This window comes from Amphiura filiformis, chromosome 19 (genome assembly GCF_039555335.1).
Source record: "Amphiura filiformis chromosome 19, Afil_fr2py, whole genome shotgun sequence".
Taxonomy (NCBI): Eukaryota; Metazoa; Echinodermata; class Ophiuroidea; order Amphilepidida; family Amphiuridae; genus Amphiura; species Amphiura filiformis.
This window is the reverse complement of record NC_092646.1, coordinates 25,993,452-26,015,500: the sequence shown is the minus strand read 5'-3', so window position 1 is coordinate 26,015,500 and position 22,049 is coordinate 25,993,452. Positions and strand designations below refer to the sequence as shown.

The 22,049-nt window shown below is 38.8% G+C and overlaps 1 protein-coding gene across 1 annotated transcript in view; it reads right to left on the bottom strand.

The window, feature by feature from the left end:
- LOC140140468 (uncharacterized) overlaps positions 1 to 22,049 on the bottom strand; it is a 41,176-nt gene that overhangs the window by 15,775 nt on the left and 3,352 nt on the right. Inside the window, exons 2-5 of the mRNA XM_072162228.1 lie at positions 17,831 to 19,563; positions 6,054 to 6,244; positions 3,546 to 3,705; positions 2,116 to 2,433 (exon numbers count right to left, since the gene is read on the bottom strand). Of these exons, the coding sequence (XP_072018329.1) occupies positions 2,116 to 2,433; positions 3,546 to 3,705; positions 6,054 to 6,244; positions 17,831 to 19,514 (2,353 nt within the window). The 5' untranslated portion in view covers positions 19,515 to 19,563. The remainder of the gene's footprint in view (positions 1 to 2,115; positions 2,434 to 3,545; positions 3,706 to 6,053; positions 6,245 to 17,830; positions 19,564 to 22,049) is intronic.

Below are 22,049 nucleotides of genomic sequence, written 5' to 3'. Positions count from 1 at the left end.
GGAAAAGTTTATAACGAGCCTCGAACTCCTGCTCAGTTCGCTCTTCTTAAGATGATTCAAATTCTGTCGCTTTACCATCTGAGCTAATGTAGTTAACACACAAATTTGTAGGTTTAATTGTTCGTATATAGCTATGTGTATCGATGATTTGCTCAAAACCCTTTACACTTTTGTCACTTTTGTGGATGGCGCTGTTCATTTTTTTTTTTCCGTTTTGCACGTTTTCAAAAAGCCCTCGATAGTAAGCACATGTGCTAACTATCGAGTGAATACGGTATTTTACGAGGAATGTCAGTTAATCATTGCCACTCAGCCTTACAAAAACTTAGATGATTTCTCTTTTGATATCAGCAATAAAACTACAGAATAAAACGGCAATGTTTAGCCGCTACCTGAAAAATACTGAATTCAACTTGTTAGCTGGCATACGCACACAAAGGTTCCAGGCATGACGAATTTTACGCGCTCTCGCGTAACGCGTAGTCTCCCTCGCGTTCGCGTATACGCTACAGTAAAAGTGTGGGTTCATCGCAGTTTAACAGGTTGGCTCCTGTACAAAGGTATAGGAAGAGTTGTTGAAGTATTATTTAATATTTGAGGGGATTTTTAAAAACTGAAGGTTTAAAAAAAACCAAAAAAAAACAAAACAAAAAAACTAAATCCGACCGTCCTACCCAACTTTCCCATTTTCCACTTGAGGGCAACACAACAATATTTTTTTGGCCTAGTCTACGACTGGCACAAAACTTTATTTTATTTGCAGCATGAAACTATTATATTATTATTATTATAAACCTACGGAGTTTATTTTTTCAGTTATGGAGTGTCCTGGGACCTAGAGCTAATTTGAAATGCTAGGATCATTCTTGGTTGACATTTAAAAAAAGGGACAAAAGAAAAGAAAAATAGGCCCTGTGTTTTTAATATGCAAGGTTATAACTTGCGTTCATGTCAACTCTATTAATGATTTCAAAATGCACTGCATGCCAATGCCAACATAGTCTTCATTTTGAAATCATTAATAGAGTATGACATGAACAAACAATTATAACTTTGCATTAAAAACAGGGCACATGTTTCTTTTTTTAATGTCAACCATAAAAAATCCTAGTTAGCTCTAGGTCCAGGGACACTCCAAAAGCAAAAAAAACCTTTTTTTTAACTTTTAATTAAAAAGCGTCAGTGATTTTCCTAAACAGATAGTGCCATTTGTGGTCGGTTAAACGTGAAATGTGTAAACATAAACAGTCCTACTGCAAAATTCTTCATCGGTTTCACATAATAGAGTACATGATATTTTTTCAATTCTTGCTTTTCTACATGCCAGAAGGCTTTTGCAAAGCATACAATGTACATGGTAATTAAAGCAGTGTATCCAGTCGAAAAAAACACACTTTGCGGGTAGTACATCATTTTGAGATAACCATAATCTGCTTGTTTCTACTGGGGAAAGGTTGGTGGGTAATGTGGTTTAGTTTAGATTGTTACCGGTTAATGTGCTCAGTGGAAACAGATCGGTTCAGAGTGATGCGGTGTGGACACCCGGCAACCGTGATAATAATAAATTTCGGATTTATAAAGTGCCTTTCACCAGATCTTAGAGGACTCAAAGCGCTGTAATTTCGCTGCAATGGTGAATCATCACAATCAGATCGCATCAACTAGGATGCTGCCAAGCGGCGCACACCTATCCGCATTTAGATTGTAACATCCACCAATTATCTGTGCAGCTCCCCAAATTCCATTGGGTGAAGGAAGTTTTTGATAACCAAACAACTAATCACCGATTGATCCACCTTATGAAGTACACCATGTGGTGTGACACCCAGTATTTCTGTCAGTGGAAACACACCGGTTAACGGTTGCTGGGTGTTGAACTTCTTTTATGTACATTTTATGTATCACATCGCGTCCTTACAAGCGAAAATATTTTCAGTACATCCGGTACACATCACAACCCTTATTTTAAGCATCAGTAGAAATGTGCTGGTTGTTGCCTGAATCAGATTGTGGGTTACCACATATAATCCCGGGAAAAAATACAGAGTGCTCAGTGAAACATGCAGATAAAGTGCCAATAATATGTGTGTTTTCCTCTTCATCAATTAAGCTTACCTTGCTCATCCTCTGTGAGTGGATCAAAACACCTGTACCGCACTGAGAGGTATTTATTCGTTCCGGCACAGTTATCGCCAAAGATTTCTGAAGAAGCAAGCATCTCGCATTCATGTTTTCCACGGCAGCTCAAACAAAGCATCTCGTATGCTTTTGCATCGCTATCACAAGCCAAGTCATCACCAGGTTTGTACTCGCAGATGTCAGAGCCTTGCCGACCATAGTTGGCATCGAGGATTTTGATGACTTCACCTTCATTGGGACATTGGATGTTTAAGGGCTGTCCTTCGCATGCATAGGCATCTATGTATGGCACATCTGTTCAAGAAAAGAAAAGAAAAGTCACAACAATTAACCCCCTGAGCACTACATACCGATCTAACATTGCCTCTGATTGGTCGATTACATGATATCTTCATTTTAATCACCAATCAGAATGGAGTTTTGCAAATAATTCATCCCAATTTTTGTACATGGTGAAATTATTGTTACAATGTTGCTGATTGGTCCAATTGATAATGAAAACTTCTTTTTGACCAATAGGCAGGTAGTTGTCATGGGGTTAAGACTTACATTAAGATGACTAGCAATTATTTCACTTAAATCATACTGCCACAGTGGAACATAGTAGAGTCTTATGTGATATTTTAATGTGGTCACGAAAATGTACAATTGTGAAATTCTGAAATTAATGAATTCTTTAATTTCAAAAAAAAGAAAACACTATTTAATTTTCTTATCTGTAGTCTGTTGATAATGATAGCAGTTGTCAAATTTGTGTTATCGTACCTGAATTATTTATGATACCGGTACTCATTTTTTTCCTCCAATTTTTGCATCTTATATATTTATTTAGTTTCTAGAAATTTAGAGCGCTATCATGTTACTTGCGATTGTTGTGAAGATTTCACTCCTGAAAGTAAATTGCACACTCATGCATAAGGCAAAAAAAAAAAATTGTTGGTTTGTCCACGTCCGACCGACCTTGTATCCTGTTTTTTATAATTTGCGTTGAATGTGCTAGTAAAACAGTGGTTAGTATAAATTTAAAGAAAGAAAATGTAAAGAAAATGAACAGTATAACATGCAGAACCATCTCAAGAGTTAAACCAGTAAAGTGCCGTGTGTTTTGACTTATTTACCAGTCTTCAAATTGTTTGTTTCAAGTGCAATATCTGTAAAACAAACAAAAACAAAAACAAAAATCCGACCTACCGACCCAACTGTTTCATAAGCCTTTATGGACAAACAACCCTTTTTTTTGGCCTAACTCGCAAATGCAAAATCAGAATCAACTGAAATTTTGGAAATATTTAAAGCTTTTTTGTGTGAATATCAACTGATGAAACATTCCATAAAAAGAGGATGCTAGGATCACAAAATACTCCATTAATGCTTTTAGATCTTATTGACAGATATATGTAACTTACCTTTTGTGTCACATTCCTTTGGCTTTTCATATCTACACTCGTAGAATATCTTCAAGTATTTATTGGTATGGGGGCATGGATCACCTAGGAAGTGATTGCTAAAATAGTCTACAGTTGCTGGAATCTCACAATATTGTTTGGATTCACATGCATGCACAACCTGCAGTAAAGAAATTTAAAAAAAGTCAGAATGGGCTATTTTATTTAAAATCCATACTACCCCTGTGGAAGATTTTGGAAATATCTTCCACACTGGGAGTATGCATTTCAAATGGAATGAACACATTAGCAGCTCCATTTGAATTTCATACACCCTTGGAGAAAAATTCAACCTGAACCTTCCCCTGAGGGAGAGTGAGTTTCAAATGGACTGAGCTGCTAATGTGTTCATTCCATTCGAAATTAATTTATACTCCCCCTGTCAGGGCTAGTGTGGATTTTAAATGGATAAATAAGAGAGAGGACCACAGGGAAGGTGCTCATGGGGTATGACCCGGGGGGGGGGGACTCAACTGAAATTTTGTTAACATTTTTAAAACAACTCCAGTGGCTCCCTGTGAAAGAACGCATTCATTTCAAAGTACTGCTATATGTGTTTAAATGCTTAAATGGACATGCTCCAGGTTATCTAGCTTCTTGTTTCACACCTTTCCATCAATCACGTACCGTACTTCGCTCTGCTTCAGATACAACTCGGCTTACTGTACATAAATTAAATGCCAAATCTCTCCACTCTGCCGCAAATAAAGCTTTTTCTTTGGCTGCTCCTGGACTGTGGAACAATTTACCTATCACCATCCGTACTGCAAACTCATTGCCAGTCTTCAAGAAATTACTGAAGTCATATCTCTTCCCAAAAAGTTGACTGTTTTTATTGCTCGCTGTGTTTGTTATATTGTGTTTATGCTTTGAATTTGTTTATGCGCTGTGATCTAGATGAAACGGCGCTTTATAAAAGAATTGTGTATGTAACTAAGAACTGATTTTGGTCAAAATAGGGGCTTGGTGAACTGAAATTTCAACATTTTTGATGGGTCTTGTGAACTAAAATTGGGCCAAATTATAGGCTTTGGAGCTAAAAAAATCCGAAATTTTCCAAATTTCGACTAAATAGCTACAATTGTTAGAGTTTGAGGCTCAAAGAACTGGAACGTGATCCAAATGTGGGTCTTAAAGAACTGCCGGAGAGCCTGAAAAAGGGACCCGCCGCACATACCCATACCACATTTTCATGTGAGTACCCCCTCCGGGGTATTGACACCTTTGAAAATTTCATCAGATAAGGATGTAATGAGGTCCCATTGAACGGTTCCACCATATGTGAGGAGAACCTCGATCTGGCAGTATGCATGAATGGGAATTGAACCAGTCATATAACATTGCGTAAAGATACGCAATACTTCCTTTCATGTTTGCCAGTTCAAGACTCTTCCTGCATATAGTAGAACCACATGCAATAGGTGAATGTGCTTTGTTCCACCACGTTTCATTACCATGTGCCTTACCAGTTCCAAAAAATATTGCTCGCAAGTTTTGATTTATGCAAATGAGCTACTTAAAAGTTACCCAGAGGAGGGATTTGTAGCTTCATACCCACTTCTGTTATAAAATTATGAGGATATAACATGCAACTTTTCAGCGACGGATTGCAAGAGAGCAAAAGAGGGAGGGTCCTGGCAAATTTTCCAGAGGCGGTAGCACGAAAATGTGCATGGACTATCAAGTTGCCGTGTTCGGTGCATTCATTAACTAAAATGGAACAATTTGATGGAGTAACATCAAATTCTGAAGGGTCACCTCTCTGCCAACCATTGGATGAGTTGGCATGGAATGACTCTAGTGGAAACTACCGTATTCATTCCAATAAGCGCCCAGGGTGCTTAACAAAGTCATTTTGAGTGGGCGCTTATTTTTCACCTGGTTTACCTAATTTTTTCGTAAGGGGCATTTATTAGAGATGAATTTACGTATGTTATAAAAGGGTCCTGAGACTTCAAGTTTACACAGGACTTGTAGTCTTCCAGCTATTTCACTGTATGATCAACGCCTTTCTGTCACTTCAAACATTAATGGTACCCTTAAGCGAATTGAAAATACCGTAGGTGGGCGCTTATTAGGGCATGGGCGCTTATTGGAACGAATACGGTACCCATAATGTAATCAAACATTATCTGAGCAGGTTTTGATTGGCTCAATACATGATATAGCCTCCGTTGTTACCAATAAAAATTGTTCTTGCTTATTTCATACAAAGCAACAGCTTAAAGGCAAATATTAGGCGTAACCCGACCGACCCTATAAATAGGCCCAACACTAGACTTTTTTCTAATTTTGTGAAACTTTGTTTTTTAAATAAAAAAAGAAGAAGTTCCAAGGCCTTTATCAAACGCAATTTAGCCCCTACAGCTTAAAATGTGTGTGTAAAAAAAATTTAAACAAAATTGCTGACCAACCTAGTGCCTACCCTAATTTTTTTCAAACAAATCAAACAATTGTTTTAGGCCTTACCTTAAACTGTGACAGGTCTGCTCGACAGTTGGTGTTCTTCATGTATTTCCGGGAATGAGGGCAGTCATGCGAGTTTCCTCTACCAAAAAATGCTCCCACGATATGGAGGTACCTGTTCCCTTCATCATGCGGGCATTCCAAGCGTAGGGTCTGATCCTGACACACATGTTGACTTGCTGTTTCAACATATCCTATGGAAACAAAAAACAATGTCATTTGATGAGTCAACTGTATCTTTTGAGTAAAGATGGATAACTGGAAAGAAAAAAGCAAGGTACACCAACTTGACGTGGGGAACAAGTAAAATACAGACTAGACAGAATGAAGTGGGGGAACAAAATAGGCATTAAAAGTGTACTAGAACAAGTGATGAAAATCACTGAGCACATAAGTAGACAAAAACCAAACAACCAATGTAGGCCTTAAAACAGGCAAAGTTTGGTGCCGAGTGCCAAAGTTTAATGGCCAAAAATGGCCAATTCCAGAACCCACAGAGGTGTCAGGAAAACAGTACAAAAGTACACTGGTGTGATGAAAATCACTGTGTACTAACTTAGACAAACAAAACCTAACAGACAAAAAATCAACTGACGTTTCGAGCAGATAAACTGCTCTTCTTCAGGGACAGATGACAAAATATTAAATTAAACAGCGAAAACTACATGCTGTAGTTTAAAGTGTGATTTTAGCAACATTTTTGATGTGATCGCCCATCGTGATCAGCTGTTTACTTCTGAAGCTTTCTGAACTTTTACATGATGTCATGCTTCAGCAAATATGACTAGCATCGAATGTGAAGCTCATCGGTGAGCAAATTTTTGAATAGACTTCTTGGACTCAAGCAAGTTATCACTGGCCTGTGGTTGGATTGAGGAACTCAATCTATTCTACTACAGCCTAGGACTTGCTCGAGAAGTCTAGCCAAGAATTTGCTCACCGATAGCTTCACATTCTAGGCTAGAGACCATTGCATTCAAAATATAGTCGGAAGTTCAGAAGTACACACAGCCGATCATGACAGGCGATTGCATCAAAAATGTTGCTAAAATTACGCTTCAGCTAAATTTTTGACCAGGTCCAAAATAGGCAAACTTAACTCAAAAAATACAGTTGACTCATCGACATTGAAATAACTTTCATCCAAATTTCAACATAACAAAATAAATAACCTCGGGTGCAAAAAATTGCATCGCTGTCCGACCAAAAAACCATAGCAAAGCACTCTAGCATCGAATGCGTAACTAATGCAAGTTCGAAGATAGTTCTGGAGTATTGGACATGGACAAGGTGTACTATAGCTCGAGATACCCTATTTAAAATACAGGTTTACATTTACAATTCTCGCTATTCACAATAAAGGCGCCGCCAGCGGTTGCGATAATAATCGTGATGTATCATGGGAAAAGGTCGACATCAGAAATGCAGCATAATCTGAATATTACCATGCTATTACATAGGAACATGTGACAATATTTTTTAGTTTGTCAATATAATGGTATTACACGCAAATCGATAGAGAAAAAATTAATTGTGCACATTTCAAATCACATTATTAAGTATTATTGAGTATCGATTCGCGTGTAACACCTTTATTTTGACAAACTAAAAAATATTGTCACATGTTCCTATGTAATAGCATGGTAATATTCGTATTGCGCGGACTTGGATGTCGACCTTTTTCCATGATACATCACGATTACATCGCAAACCGCTGGCGGCACCCTTATTGTGAATAGCGAGAATTACATTTGGGCAATTCCACCATAATGTCCCCTTTTTCAAAAATTGTCAAAATTTTAAAATCGTCCAAATAACTTGATTTATGTCTCATATCGAAGGATACAGAATGTAGTTTACCGATCTACTATTGAATTTCATCTAACATAATTTTTTCCAAGATATGGGCAAATATGAAAAATGGCACGTTGCGGATGCATTCCCAAAAATGCCACTTTCAATCACCCTGTACCATTTCTTTTTGTTGTTTCAAACAAATTAATTTGGCAAATTTTCAAAATTTAGTATAAATACCGTATTCATTCCAATAAGCGCCCAGGGCGCTTAACAAAGTCATTTTGGGTGGGCGCTTATTTTTTACCTGGTTTACCTAATTTTTCGTAAGGGGTGTTCATTAGAGACAAATTTATGTATGTTATAAAAGGGTCCTGTGACGTTCTAGCAGTGTTGGAGGACTCGGGACTCGGACTCGGACTCGAGTCCGGACTCGAGTCCTTTTTTCAAGGACTCGGACTCGGACTCGGAAGCTAAGGACTCGGACTCGGACCCCAAGGACTCGGCTTCGAGTCCTCCTCGAGTCCGGCAAAATAGGGTCTTTTATTTTCATTCATTGTAAACTTCTTCTTATGCTTGATCAAATGATCACATCAAATGGTTAATGTAAGTAATTTTGCATGCAAATAAATTCAGTTAGTAAATAAAGTACAACCAAAAAGCAAGATTGCTTTCAGTTTTATCTTTAATTGGTTAAATGGATTTTAATCACATTCGTTCGTTTTGACATGACTGCTTTGTTAGACATAAGTCTAGAGTGTACATGAATAATAATAATACTCTGGGGCACTCAAGTTAAATTTTGGTAGGGGTGTGTGGTGCCGAACTTTGGGAACTATAAGAACTGATTTGGGGGCAAAATAGGGGCTTGATGAACTGAAATGTTAACATTTTTGTGGAGGCCTGTGAACTAAAATTGGGCCAAATTATAGGCGTTGGAACAAATTCAAAATGTTTCCAAATTTGAGCTAAAGAGCTACAATTTTCAGAGTGTTAGGCTCAATGAACTGGAGATGATGCAAATGTGTTACTGCCGGAGAGCCTGAAAAAGGGACCCTTGACTGCCGCACATACCGGTACCACCTTTACATTTGAGTGACCCCCTCCCCCGGAATAATACTGCATAGGCCTACAGCCAGATCCAACACCTCTTCGTTTGGCACCTGAGGTTTGGTAGTGACGTCATATTTTGATTGTAATATTGCATCTTTTGCCTCTCTAAAACATGTAAAACACACACTGTGAGTCTGTGATTATACTCTATTTCCAAGGTATGCAAAATTATGAACATTGGGGAAGATAAAATTGGGGTGACATTTTTTTTTGACTGATCGAAGGGAGGGTGGAAGCCATTTTTGGCAAGCCAAGAGGGGGGAACAAGCAATTTTTGGCACATATGGGGCACCTTTCAAATAAAACGCTCTAAAAAGGCCTAGAAAACAGTACGGAAACACTTACATAATGTAAATGTCCCTGCTCGCTGCGCTCACAACATATATCTATAAACCACTTAAAGTTTGTAAATTGGGATCCCAAAAAAATGGCATGTGCAAAGGGTGAAAGATTTTTGGCAGGCCGGGAGGGGGGCAAGCGATTTTTGGTAGGCCGAGAGGGGATAAGCATTTTTGCAATTTCACCCCTCCCCGCGCTCTGCCAGAGGATGATTTAAGGAAGCCCCATCATGCACTGTAAAAGTGTTATCACTAGAGTTTCAACTGCCACTTTACTTTTCAAATCCCATTGAACTCTGTGCAAAAGATGTTGTTTTAGAATTGCCCGTGTGTCGTCATTACTTGGTCGATTTCAGATCTAAAGTGATGTATGCATGAAGGATAATTCACACCTTCTGTAGATAAACATAAAATGTGAAATCGACCAACTTTTTGAAGGTGTTTTTATTGTAAATATATCTGTCCAAATTCAAATTTAACCATGCACGTGTGTATGCAGTGGACGGGCAGTGGTGTCATGTTCACTCACACAGCTGTGCTAACCGCAAGACTTCTGGGAAGTGCTTAAATCATCCTCTGGCGCTCTGCATAATTATATCACATGGTCTAATTCTACATAAAACCAGGCCACATTATTTCTATAGATCTGCTGCGCATTCAAATTGCATTGTATTGCATCGTAATTTCATTTGTGTCTATGCTAATTATGTTTACACAACATGAACTCACATGTTTTCAAGCAAATCCGCCGATAATAGGTGATCAAAAGCGATCGGAATGTTACAAAAGTACAGATCGCATTCAGCTTACTTCATATGAGATGATCTTTGGAAAAATACGGCATAATTTTTTCATTATGACAAATTATGCCATGCAGTAAAATACTAAAACCTTGCGGCAATTCATGATTGACAACTTAAAATCGGCGTGTCGTTCGTATCCTCCGTTGTCAATTTTTTATCCACTCGCTAGTCCTCACGAAAGCTTTGTGTTGATTACGTAATGTGCGGAGGCAAATTGCAATAAGTGCGATGAAATAATGAGTTGGGCGGGCTTCGGGGGCGGGTTTCTTCTTCGTCTTACGTATTACGGTATTAGTATTGTAATTGTTCTCAACAAAAAAAACCCGAAGCGCTACATATGGTGCTCTAGCTGAAATACAGCAAGATAATGTAAGATAGTAAATGTAAACCTGTATTTTAGCTAGAGTACCTCGAGCTAAGGTGTACTGTAGGGCCAGAGCCAAAAATGGTCATCACTCAACCTAAAATTTAGAAATTGTCACAGGAGTGAATTTCTCCTCTGGTTTAATAGACTACTAACCAAAGATTATGAATCGGCAAAAAAAAGAGTAATATTTGCCCGTCAATTTCGGACTGCAAGTAATTAAATACACATGTAGCGCCCTCTCGGTGTGGCGGGACGGAATTGTTAAATTTGATTTTACTACATATTTGAAAAAAATGGGATTTTTTTGTTTATGGTATTAAAAAGGTCTTCTGTATAGACAATTTCAGCACTAAAACAAAATGTCAGTGGACTTTGCAAAAATAAAGAAATAAATTAAAATATGTGTAAAATTCCGTCCCGCCACATTTTGAGGTGATTTTTTTATGTTCCGGAAGAGAAAAAAAAAAAAAAATTTTTAGTCAAAACTTTCCAAAATATCAACTATTATGGTAATAAACATTCCTGAGTACACAAAAATTGAATTCATCAACTTTGCTAGACTCAGAGCCATTTTAACTTCTTCCTTTTCAGGCCTTTTGTGGTAGGATACCAGCAATAAGGCTATTTTCAGGGTCTGTGGTGTAAAACATGGCCCTGCCACATTTTGAGATGATTTTTTTAAGTTCAGGAAGGGATGAAAACTTTCTTTCTCAGTTTATATTTTGCAATAATTTTTCATTGGAAGAGAAAGAAAAGACAATTTTGTCAGTTTTAAAGTGAATCAATTGCTTTTTTTCTTGATTTTGACATGGTGCACAAAATTCCGTCCCGCCACATTCCGTCCCGCCACAATGACATGATTTTTAAAAATTACTGAGCGTACTATAAAGAGGCATACACGTATGTACATGATCCACCAGTGGAGCTTCTGCGACCCCTACGCAGAACTTCCGATAGTGGATTATCTGCGCACTGGTGGACGCAAGGAATCCACAGTCGGATTTTTGGCGCGCGTGCACTGAAAATCCCCTCCGTATATAGTTCGGTGGAGTAATTCTGCGGACGGTCGCAGGGAATCCACGGACGGATTTTCGGCGCACGTGCACTGAAAATCCCCTCCGTATATAGTTCCGGTGGAGTAATTCTGCGCATGGTCGCAGGGAATCCACGGACGGATTTTCGGCGCACGTGCTCAGAAACTCCCCTCCGTATATAGTTCAGGTGGAGTAATTCTGCGCGCGGTCGCAGGGAATCCACGACTTTTCGGCGCTGCGTGCGCAGAAACTCCCCTCCGTATATAGCTCCGGTGGAGTAATTCTGCGCACGGTCGCACGTTTTTAATCATCTCATGAATTGTTATGATTTAATATTAAAAGTAAGAAATATTATTTTAGGGCCTATATGTTTAGAGGCCTATATGTTTAAAAAAATAACTTAGAAAGTAAGAAATATTATATATTTTTAGAGTCAGAACCGTGGAGTTTTTCTGCGCACGGTCGCAGGGAATCCACAGTCCGACTTTCGGCGCACGTGCGCAGAAACTCCCCTCCGTATACCGTTCTGACTCTAAAAATATATATAATATTTCTTACTTTCTAAGTTATTTTTTAAACATGTTTTTTTAAACATGAAACTTGATGCGCAGAACTGACTCTAAACATATAGGCCCTAAAATAATATTTTACTTTATACCATTTAATAATATTAAATCATAACAATTCATGAGATGATTAAAAATCTTGCCAAAAATCCGTCCGTGGATTCCCTGCGACCATCGCAGAATTACTCCACGGAGTTATATATAAATAATATTTCATACTTTCTACCATTTAACAATTCATGAGATGATTAAAACGTGCGCCGAAAGTCCGTCCGTGGATTCCCTGCGACCGTGCGCAGAATTACTCCACCGCAGCTATATACAGAAGGGAGTTTCTGCGCACATGCGCCGAAAGTCCGTCCGTGGATTCCCTGCGACCATGCGCAGAATTACTCCACCTGAACTATATACGGAGGGGAGTTTCTGAGCATGTGCGCCGAAAATCCGTCCGTGGATTCCCTGCGACTGTGCGCAGAATTACTCCACCGGAACTATATACGGAGGGGATTTTTCAGTGCACGTGCGCCGAAAAGCCGACTGTGGATTCCTTGCGTCCACCGATGCGCAGATAATCCACTATCGGAAGTTCTGCGTAGGGGTCGCAGAAGCTCCACTGGTGGATAGCTTACATAACTCAAAGAGGGGGTGAATTTTATAATTCCTTCCATAACAAAAGAAGGATAGTTGAAGTTAATACCAATGTTAGAAACAAATGTTTTATCCCAGTACTTTTGATAAAAATGTACTGTGTTCACAAATACATGAAGTTTATCATTCCGTCCCGCCACATCGATGAATTTGTGTTACCGTGGCAACATGTTGATTCTTTGGACTATTTTTCTTGCGTGTGAATGTAGTCTGTAACTTACTTGTTTATATTAAGAACATGATGAATTCATAAAATAAACATTCACAGAGCTACAATTTAAAAGGCCTATCAAAATGCGATGCGGGTACCCGTTTATTCAGAGGATAATGTCCAGAAATTCCGTCCTGCCACAAACGGGAATTTTGGCTCTGGCCCTGTATCATTATAATTTAATTCATCATGAACGTCGAACATTGTCGAATTCGACAACCACGACATTACCAATGCAAAGTACCGGTGCAAGGTGACGGTTCAATTAGGTACGGAAGTAGGCCTACTTGCTTAGAATGAGTTACTAATGTTACTATTCTTATTCAACTCTAAAAATTCTGCTGCTTTACTTTTCCCCTAAATTTGCTCGCTGCTGTAAAGTTCCAGATTTCTTCAGACGCAAATTGAAGTTCGACGCAAAATTAAAAATCTGTGCTTTGTAGTTATATGGAGCCCGTCGGCTTACCCGTCGGCAAATATATCCGAAGCTGCCGATTACAAAATACAATCACTGATTGGTTGAAAGTTAACACTGTAGAGAGTCGGCATGGGGGCGTAGTACTGGTATTCTTTCAGGGCCTCCCCTTTTTGACATGAAAATTATGGGTCAACCCCATAGAAAAGCAGGGGGGCCTTAACTCAATTTTCCCAGGAAAATTTGTGGTCGTTTTTTTCAGGGCCCCCCTTAGGAGGGTCAACAATTCTCAGGGCCCCCTTTTTGCATCAGCCCCCCTATTACAAGTAACAAGTGTTTGTGAATGGTCTCTAATAGGTTAAGGTATGGGTAGTGAATTTTGGGTTATGTTTGTTTGTTTGATTACCAAGGTTAGACCCCCTTTTTCAGCGTCGCTGTCACCCAAAGAACCCATAGGGCCTACTTGTTTACCAGAGGTTATTTATTTTTCGGTTTTGTAGTGTCCCTGGACCTAGACCTAAATGCTAGGATCATTCATGGTTGACCTAAAAAAAAAAAAAAAAAATTCAAGATGTTTTGTATTTTAATATGAAAATTGATAATTTGTATTCATGTCATAGTCTATTAATGATTTCAAAATGCATTGAATTTGAATGCATTTTGAAATCATTAATAGAGTATGACATGAATACAAAGTATCAATTTTCATATTAAAAATACAAAACATCTTGAATTTTTTTATTTTTATTTTTTTTTTTAGGTCAACCAGGAATGATCCTAGCATTTAGGTCTAGGTCCTGGGACACTCCAAAGCCGAAAAAATAAATAACTTAAAAAAAAATAAAAATTTAAATTTCTGAAATTTTTCGAAACTTTGGGGGTGGGACTATACTCGAAGGTGGGACTATACTCGCGTCAGTACGGTAATAATGACACACGGGCAATTCTAAAACAACATCTTTTGCACAGACTTCAATGGGATTTAAGAAGTTAAGTGGCAGTTGAAACTCGCGTGATAACACTTTTACAGTGCATGATGGGGCTTCCTTAAATCATCATCTGCTTGTTTACAAACACACCCCCTGTCACCCGAACACCCCGTTTCCATATTATGTCCGACACCCAAAGACACTTATTTTTCAATTTGAACAGCAACTTTCATTTATCACTGATTTTGTTACTTATTTTGAAGAAACAAATAAATTTGAAGCCATAATAGTCCATGTTCGAGGTTTCTGTTGCACTGTTTCGACTCTCACCCAAAGGTTCCATTTAAAAAAAAAGGTAATGTTCTCACCCAATGACCCCATACTTTTTACATTTTGCTCTCACCGAATGCCCCTTGCTGTGTCAGGCCTAGTACACCTATCTGTATATCCATTTCATATTGAAGTGCCCACCCTATAGCAAATACATGGTTCAGACCTATGCAAAAGATGCACAAGCAGCAAGCTAGGCTAGCCTATGCTGGGATGGAAAATGTCCCTTTATACTTTGATTAGCGGGAAATGTCAGGCTTTTACCACTACGCCGAAAAGTAAACCCACGTTAAGAGTGCCATTAGTTCACCTATATTTAGTGTGTTAAAGAAAGTAGACAAAGTACAGGACTTCAATTAATATTTTGTGATGCTTCTGGCGAGATGTCACAAGACAATTCTCAAAATAAAAATTTTGATATTAATCCGTGATGTTATACGGCCCTCCGATTACGAGCTGATCAAAGTATAATTTCACACGTATCAAAACGTTTTTGAACTCATTCTTTGCAAACCAGACAATTTTTGACCCCCTCCTATGGACCTAGTCCTATAACGTTGAGTTCCCCTCATATAAGGTCCAAAATCTTTTTGATCCTCTCGGCCCCGGCCCCGCGCCCGGCCTCTCCCCCTTAACAGCTCATAAGTTATTACTTGCATGGAGTTTATTTCAATCTGATTAACGACTAGAAGTGTGAGATTCACCTTTAGAGTACTCCATAAGAAACTTGCTGTGATTTCTAGATTCTGAAGCAATTGCACCACTAAGGCTATGCGCCATGTCAGTACTTTAAACATGAGCTTTGTTTCTACATTAACCATAGAACTACGAAGAAGGGGTACCAACCCCCTAAGATTGTGTATCCGTCATAAAAAAACGCGTGTATTTACGCTCAAACGACATAAGCTAATCGTAGATTCCTCCTTTGCGCTCGTTTTAGTGATAACATTTTACCCCAGCACCCGGAGGTAGGACCAGCCACAGCTATCAAAATGATGCATAGGGTTGGTGAGACCCACCATTGGTTTCTACAGTAAAATCCATGATTTTCATTTCGCTCTTGTCAATTTAGGGACGCACCATTAGATTCTCAGGGGGGGCATAGGAGTTTGGGTCAGGCAAAAAAATTTTTTTTTTCGTCTCACTAGTGGGCGAAGTTTTTTTTTTCGTCTCGCTAGTGGGCGAAGTTTTTTTTCTTCAAAAAACTCCCATGCCCCCCTGGAAATCTAATGGTGCGCCCCTTATCCCATGAGATACTAATTTTTTTACTTGTTAGTTAGGTTGAAATAGTCATTTCCTTTTAGGCCTATATAGGGTCCACAAGTTGCCCCTAATACTATTTTAAATAAATCGTAAAATATTTTACCAAAATGTAAAATGTCAGGTGTAGCCTTATTTGTTTTACACATGTGGACCAATTTATAGCGTCACACGTCATTGCGTTCAGTCACAATGGTTAATTGTGTAAAAAAAGAAACCGTTTTAAAAGGTGCACCTCAGTCCATAGCAGCTAAATTTTCCTTAACAAACTAGTCCGACGAGTAGGACCTGTTTTTTTTCTTAGTTACCAACTATACTCTAACTCTGATCGCTCAAGGCGCGGTCACTGGACTTTCGCGATTCGTCTTTCTTGCACGGTGCACCATGTGAGATAGTGATCATAGTGTGAAATGAGTATAGTCTGGTAACTTAGAAAAAAAGGTCCTACTCGTCGGACTATAACAAACCATGAATAAGCCCGACCCACTGTTTTGTTTGAGAGTTGACTCCTATGGATCAGATGCCACTTTTAACAACGTTAAAAATTGTCTTTTTTTTACATAATGAACAATTGTGACTGAACGCAATGACGTGTGACGCTATAATTTGGTCCACGTGTGTAAAATAAATGAGGCTACACATACCTTTTTCCACTAACATTTCAACTTATAACTTGTGAACCCTATGTTTAGGAGAAAATTCGGTTCGTGGAATTTTTAACCGAAATCAATTTTACTTTTTGTACACAGCCAGAATCTGGTGTGAAAATGTTCGTTTTGATAAAATAATTCAAATAAGGATAGGATTGCACAATCTATGATGTTTTGTTATACCTACGTAATGCATCAAAATAGGTCAAGGTCAATGAGGCCTCAATGGTACCTGACCTACCTATATTGCTCTGCTACCTAGGTAACGAAACACCCTAGATTATGCAATCCTATCCTTATTTGAATCCCGGGATTTAAATTGTTTTATCACTGATCAAAATGAACATGTTTAGCATTTCTAAAGATTTTAACAAAATAACCCTTATGACCTTTGGCCCTTATCTGTATGTAACGTACATTAAGCTTGGGTCAGTGCTTCTTGTGGCCAAGTTTGATATAAAATTGGATTGATTGAGCCCATATTCATTGGTCGAGCTATGAGTTTTACATTTCGTTTTCATTACAAACTCACAGAGAGACCAATAAAATATTGGGCGTAAAGCAACCAATTTTATCATTATTATGTTTTGGATCCAATAGTTTCACACACTTGGACTAATCAAAACATAATAATGGTCAAAATCGGTGTAAGCGACTGGAACTAGCAGCATTTTATCGTCCTACTGAAGAAGAAAGAAGAATGATTTTGGAGCGTCAAAAGATACAGGTGGTGTACATATAATCGTGATAATGAAAATCTTTAACTTACACATAACTGGACTAATTTACGCATTTCTGTTAAACAGATGACCGATATGAATGAAAAGTTAAAGCCATGTTATAACATTTCCATAAAAAATACATTTGTATTTCTTTTCCATAAAATATTAGCTTTTACTGTCATAGATGTCGTCTGAACAACTGAGGTAAACCAAAGAAAATTGGAATTTACTACAAGCGCCGATGTCGTCATTGCGTGTCACTCCATTCGGTTGTGCTACGACACGATCCTTTTATGTGTGTAGGGGTGTACATGTACGTACTGTGTTATGAACATCGAGTACGCGTTCGACTAATATTTCCATCGTAATAATAAAACGACGGTTCCCGCGTTTCATTCAAAATCTCGGATTGTGACTTAATAACTACAGCACCCAGAGTCTTGATTTTTGAAGGGTATGTTAGTTTAATAAAGTACATTATAATTATGTAAAAAACAGAAATTTCAAAAATATTGAGGGCGTCTTCCTCAGCAAATGTTATAATATGGCTTTAACTGTTGTTTAAATAATATCATCAATCTTCAAGAATTATTTACTTACTATGTTTGTCGTAGAAGTGCGTAGAAGCCAAACCTTCTGGTTTATGCTTTGCTTGGAAGTTATGAAAATGACCAGGTCCTCTGTGGTGTAGTTGAGCCTCCAATGCTCCTTTGTGCTTTTCCTTACACTTCCTTGGTGATTGCAGCAAGGGATTTACTGGTGCTAGTTGTGCAGGAGCATAGTAGTTGTTTCCTGCTATTCGTTCAGCCTTTTGTGGAGCATATTCTGCAGCAGGTGGGTTTGCCACATAGTGCCCTGATGGTGATGGAGGTCGACCTCGAGGAGGGGTTGGTTGGTAACTTGGTTGCCCATGTCCCATTTGTCCACCCATAGGAGGTGGTGGCTGTTGTCTGTTATCGTATTGTCCCGGATATGGTGCTCCACCCATGGGAGTTGGTGGTTGAGGTATGTATTGTGCGGAGAAATACCCGGGTACAGCCATAGCGGGCGGTGCCTGTTGGTTATTGTATTGTCCGGAATGTTTTGCGAAATACCCGGGAATACCCGTAAGGGGTGGTGCTGCGTGCACTTGATGTTGCGTTAACATGACTGGGGGTGGTGGGTGATAAACATGCTGACCATACACGTAAGGCACAATATTATAACCATATTGGACTGGATGTCCTCTGTATGGGACTGGTGATTGAGCACCGCCTGAACCATACATGGTACTAGTAACAAAACTAGGAATCGCCGAATGATATGCACCAGCTCCGCGGGCTTGGTAGTACGGTTGTTGAGGTGGCATATAAGCTGGAGCATGGACGACTTGAGTATGAGAATACACTTCTGGATGAGGTCCATATGCGGGCAGTGCAGCTGAAGCGCCGTGTACTGAAAATGCTCCCCCTGATGGCGGTACATGAGCTCCTTTAGTACCGAATAAAGATTGGTAAGACCCTGCTAGCTGAGGTCCATATGCGGGCAGTCCAGCTGAAGCGCCGTGTACTGCATATGCTCCCCCTGATGGTGGGGCATGAGCTCCTTTAGTACCGGACTGATATGAATATTGGTAAGACCCTGCCGGCTGCAGACCTGGTTGATGTTGATCACCACCTTTACTTCCATAAGAATATTCATAATTGTATGATCCGCCTTTAGGAGCGTTTTTCATAAACTGCTCATGCTGATCCCTTAATTCTGTGGGCATACCACCAGGGGGCAGTTGTCCTTGGCCTCCTCTCTTGCCACCCATGGCAGCTCCCTGTTTTCCACCGTAAGAATATTCATAGTTGTATGATCCGCCATTTTGTCCCGCATTCTGTGGCATACCACTAACACCTGACTGAACTTGATGCTGAGCACTCATTTCACTCCCCGGCCGGTGACCTGATTGATGCTTCTCACCACCTTGAGATCCGTAAGAATATTCATAATTGTATGATCCGCCTTCAGGAGCATTTTTCATAAACTGCTCATGCTGTTTCCGCAACTCTGGTGGCATACCACCAGAAGGCGGTTGTCCTTGGCCTCCATTCATGCCACCCCTGGCAGCTCCCTGTTTCCCACCGTAAGAATATTCGTAATTGTATGATCCACGATTTTGTCCTCCCACATGCTGTTGTTGTTTTTGTTGCGGGTAGTGTTGACCAGGCGGACCTGGCTGTGAAGTTGTCAGAAGAATATTGATTGCAAGGAGAAGCAAGAATAGCGCCTTGGGCGCCATGCTCTTACTTCCCTGCATGATAATTAGCTGCAGCACGAAGCCTCCGTGCAGGTTATTTGTGTCTGGCCTGAAAAACACAAAGGAAAACAAATGCTAATCATAATGTTGATTAAAACCGAACAAATAATAATCTGCTCTTGTTGTTGATTTTGTGTTTGTTTTTCTTTCTTTTTTTCGTAACTCTTGTATCATTTGATCTTTAAATACTTCAATGCACTAAGTTACACGTTATTTTTTAGAGTAGAGGGTTTGTTTAAAAAGAGAAAGAGAAAAAGACAACATGCAACTGTTAGAACAAGTGTGTAATGACCTGCAGTCTGTGAGCCTCATCAGATATGAACTTATTTTGGCATCGTTATGTCGACGATACCTTTAGCATGATCAAATCAGTTCACGTTCACTACCTTACATGATCCAAGTGAAAAAGTTCAATTACTGAAAACAGTACAAGTGGCTGGAACAAAGACTAACAATCAAAATCTTGTCACAAATGCTTGACATTTAGTGGTCATCGGGTTTTATATCTAAAGTCTGCACAAAAAGTAACTCAGCTGTTATAAATACGCCTATAGCTTCAGAACTAATAATTGTTTCAACAATATTTCAACATAGAAAGAAGGACGATTTATTTACGCGCATTTTGATACCCCGTTTGTCCAATTTCGTTCAATATTAACATCACAGCAGTGTTTTAAAGAAATTACCCGAATTTAAAAGTTGCAGCTATTTGTATTGATTTGAAGTCAGCGCGAAGATAAATGGAGGGTGTTACGTGCCACAATGCTTGCGTAAAACTCATAGTGCACTTACGTCCACGGCGAATTCACCGTGACCTTTCCAGCCATAAACCCGCTTATTGAACATGTTGAAGATTAAACCGATATATGCAGTACTAAACCATTATATAGTAATCTATTGTCCAATGCAAATTTATTACCACCTGATAATATTGATCCAATGAGCGACCGAATTGTCCGCTACGGACGACTAATCCAATCGATAATGACTCTATTGACATGTACGAACAGAGCCCCACTGACCGAGTTTTGGGATATTTTTCACTGGTTTGCAGCTGTTTGCTGTCATTTACTCATCAAGGCGGAGTACCGTTATTATAAGGACTATGCCAATTATTTAAAGATTGACATGTAGAGAATAAGCCATAATTGATTGACAGAAAGTACTAAATTTGTACCTATGACGGTTTTATGACGCCAATCTTCAAAATACGATCAAAAATGGCTGCCCGGTGAAGTAAATTGTGCATTGGAATAACACGGCGAGTTTGGATAGATGGTAGGATTTCTTTTTAATAAAAATGTATGTTCCCCCGTTATTAAAGCTTGTACCGGATTGAAGATTCAGATATTTGGTAAGTAATTTCAAGTAATTGAAACAGAGAGAAAGTACTAAAATCATAGCTTTTATACTTTTTGATATATGATACTAACTAGTTCATCCCCAATAGCTACGATACAGCGCTACCAGTAGGGTTCAATTGCCTATTATGAGTGTCCCTGTGTTGTGTGCATACATGTAGTTAACAATAACTGCATGATGTGCAACTTTTAAATTCGGGTATTTTTCTTTAAAGCACTACTGTGTTGTTAATATTGAGCGATATTTGACATATGTGACCCCTCAGCACAACTGAGCCCAGATGTCGCCAGTGCCACTATTGAGATATGCTCCATTGAACTTAACAATAAACAATAGGAAACAAAGGATTTATTGACTGTTTTATTGATTTTTCACTACTTAAATGTCAAGTACTATAGACAAGATATACATCATTTTAAAGCTAATTTCAAGCAGAATATTTTGGTTGAATATCTCAAAAATGATGATTGGCGACATCCGGGCTCAGTTGTGCTGAGGGGTCACATATGGGGTATCAAAATGCGCGTAAATAAATCGTCCTTCTTTTTATGTAGAAATATTGTGGAAACAATTATTAGTTCTGAAGCTATATGCGTGTTTATAACAGCTGAGTTACTTTTTGTGCAGACTTTATACAGCATGCTTTTAATTTTGACTTAAAACCAAGGTTAACATGCCGCTTAAAATTAATTGTATTTCAGTGCTTCCCAAATAATATGTTTGCCAAAAACAAATAATAATGTTGATAGATAAAGAACTACTACATCCACATATCACGACTTTACTTTCAAAATAAGACTTTTTCGTGGTGAAAATTAGGCACGTTGCATGACCCATCGTGACGCCGTAAAAATGTCAATTTGAACGTGGACCGCGCGTATATACCGTGCGTTTGTATCAAGAAGGCAAATCGCAATCTACTTTTATACGTTAAATCTTACACGTATTTCAATGGACAATCTGTACGTACTCGGAGAAGTCAAAATTTTGAATAGATCGATGGGTGTACGATCACGGCGTTTGGAAACCGCAAGCTCTCATTTGTAGTTATTTTGATACTCATATCAACAAGAAATATTGTTATACTTCACGTAGAGAAATTGTGTACAATTAGTTTCATTCCGAATAATTATTTTGTTTTCTTTATGTTGAGATACAAGACAAACGCACAAA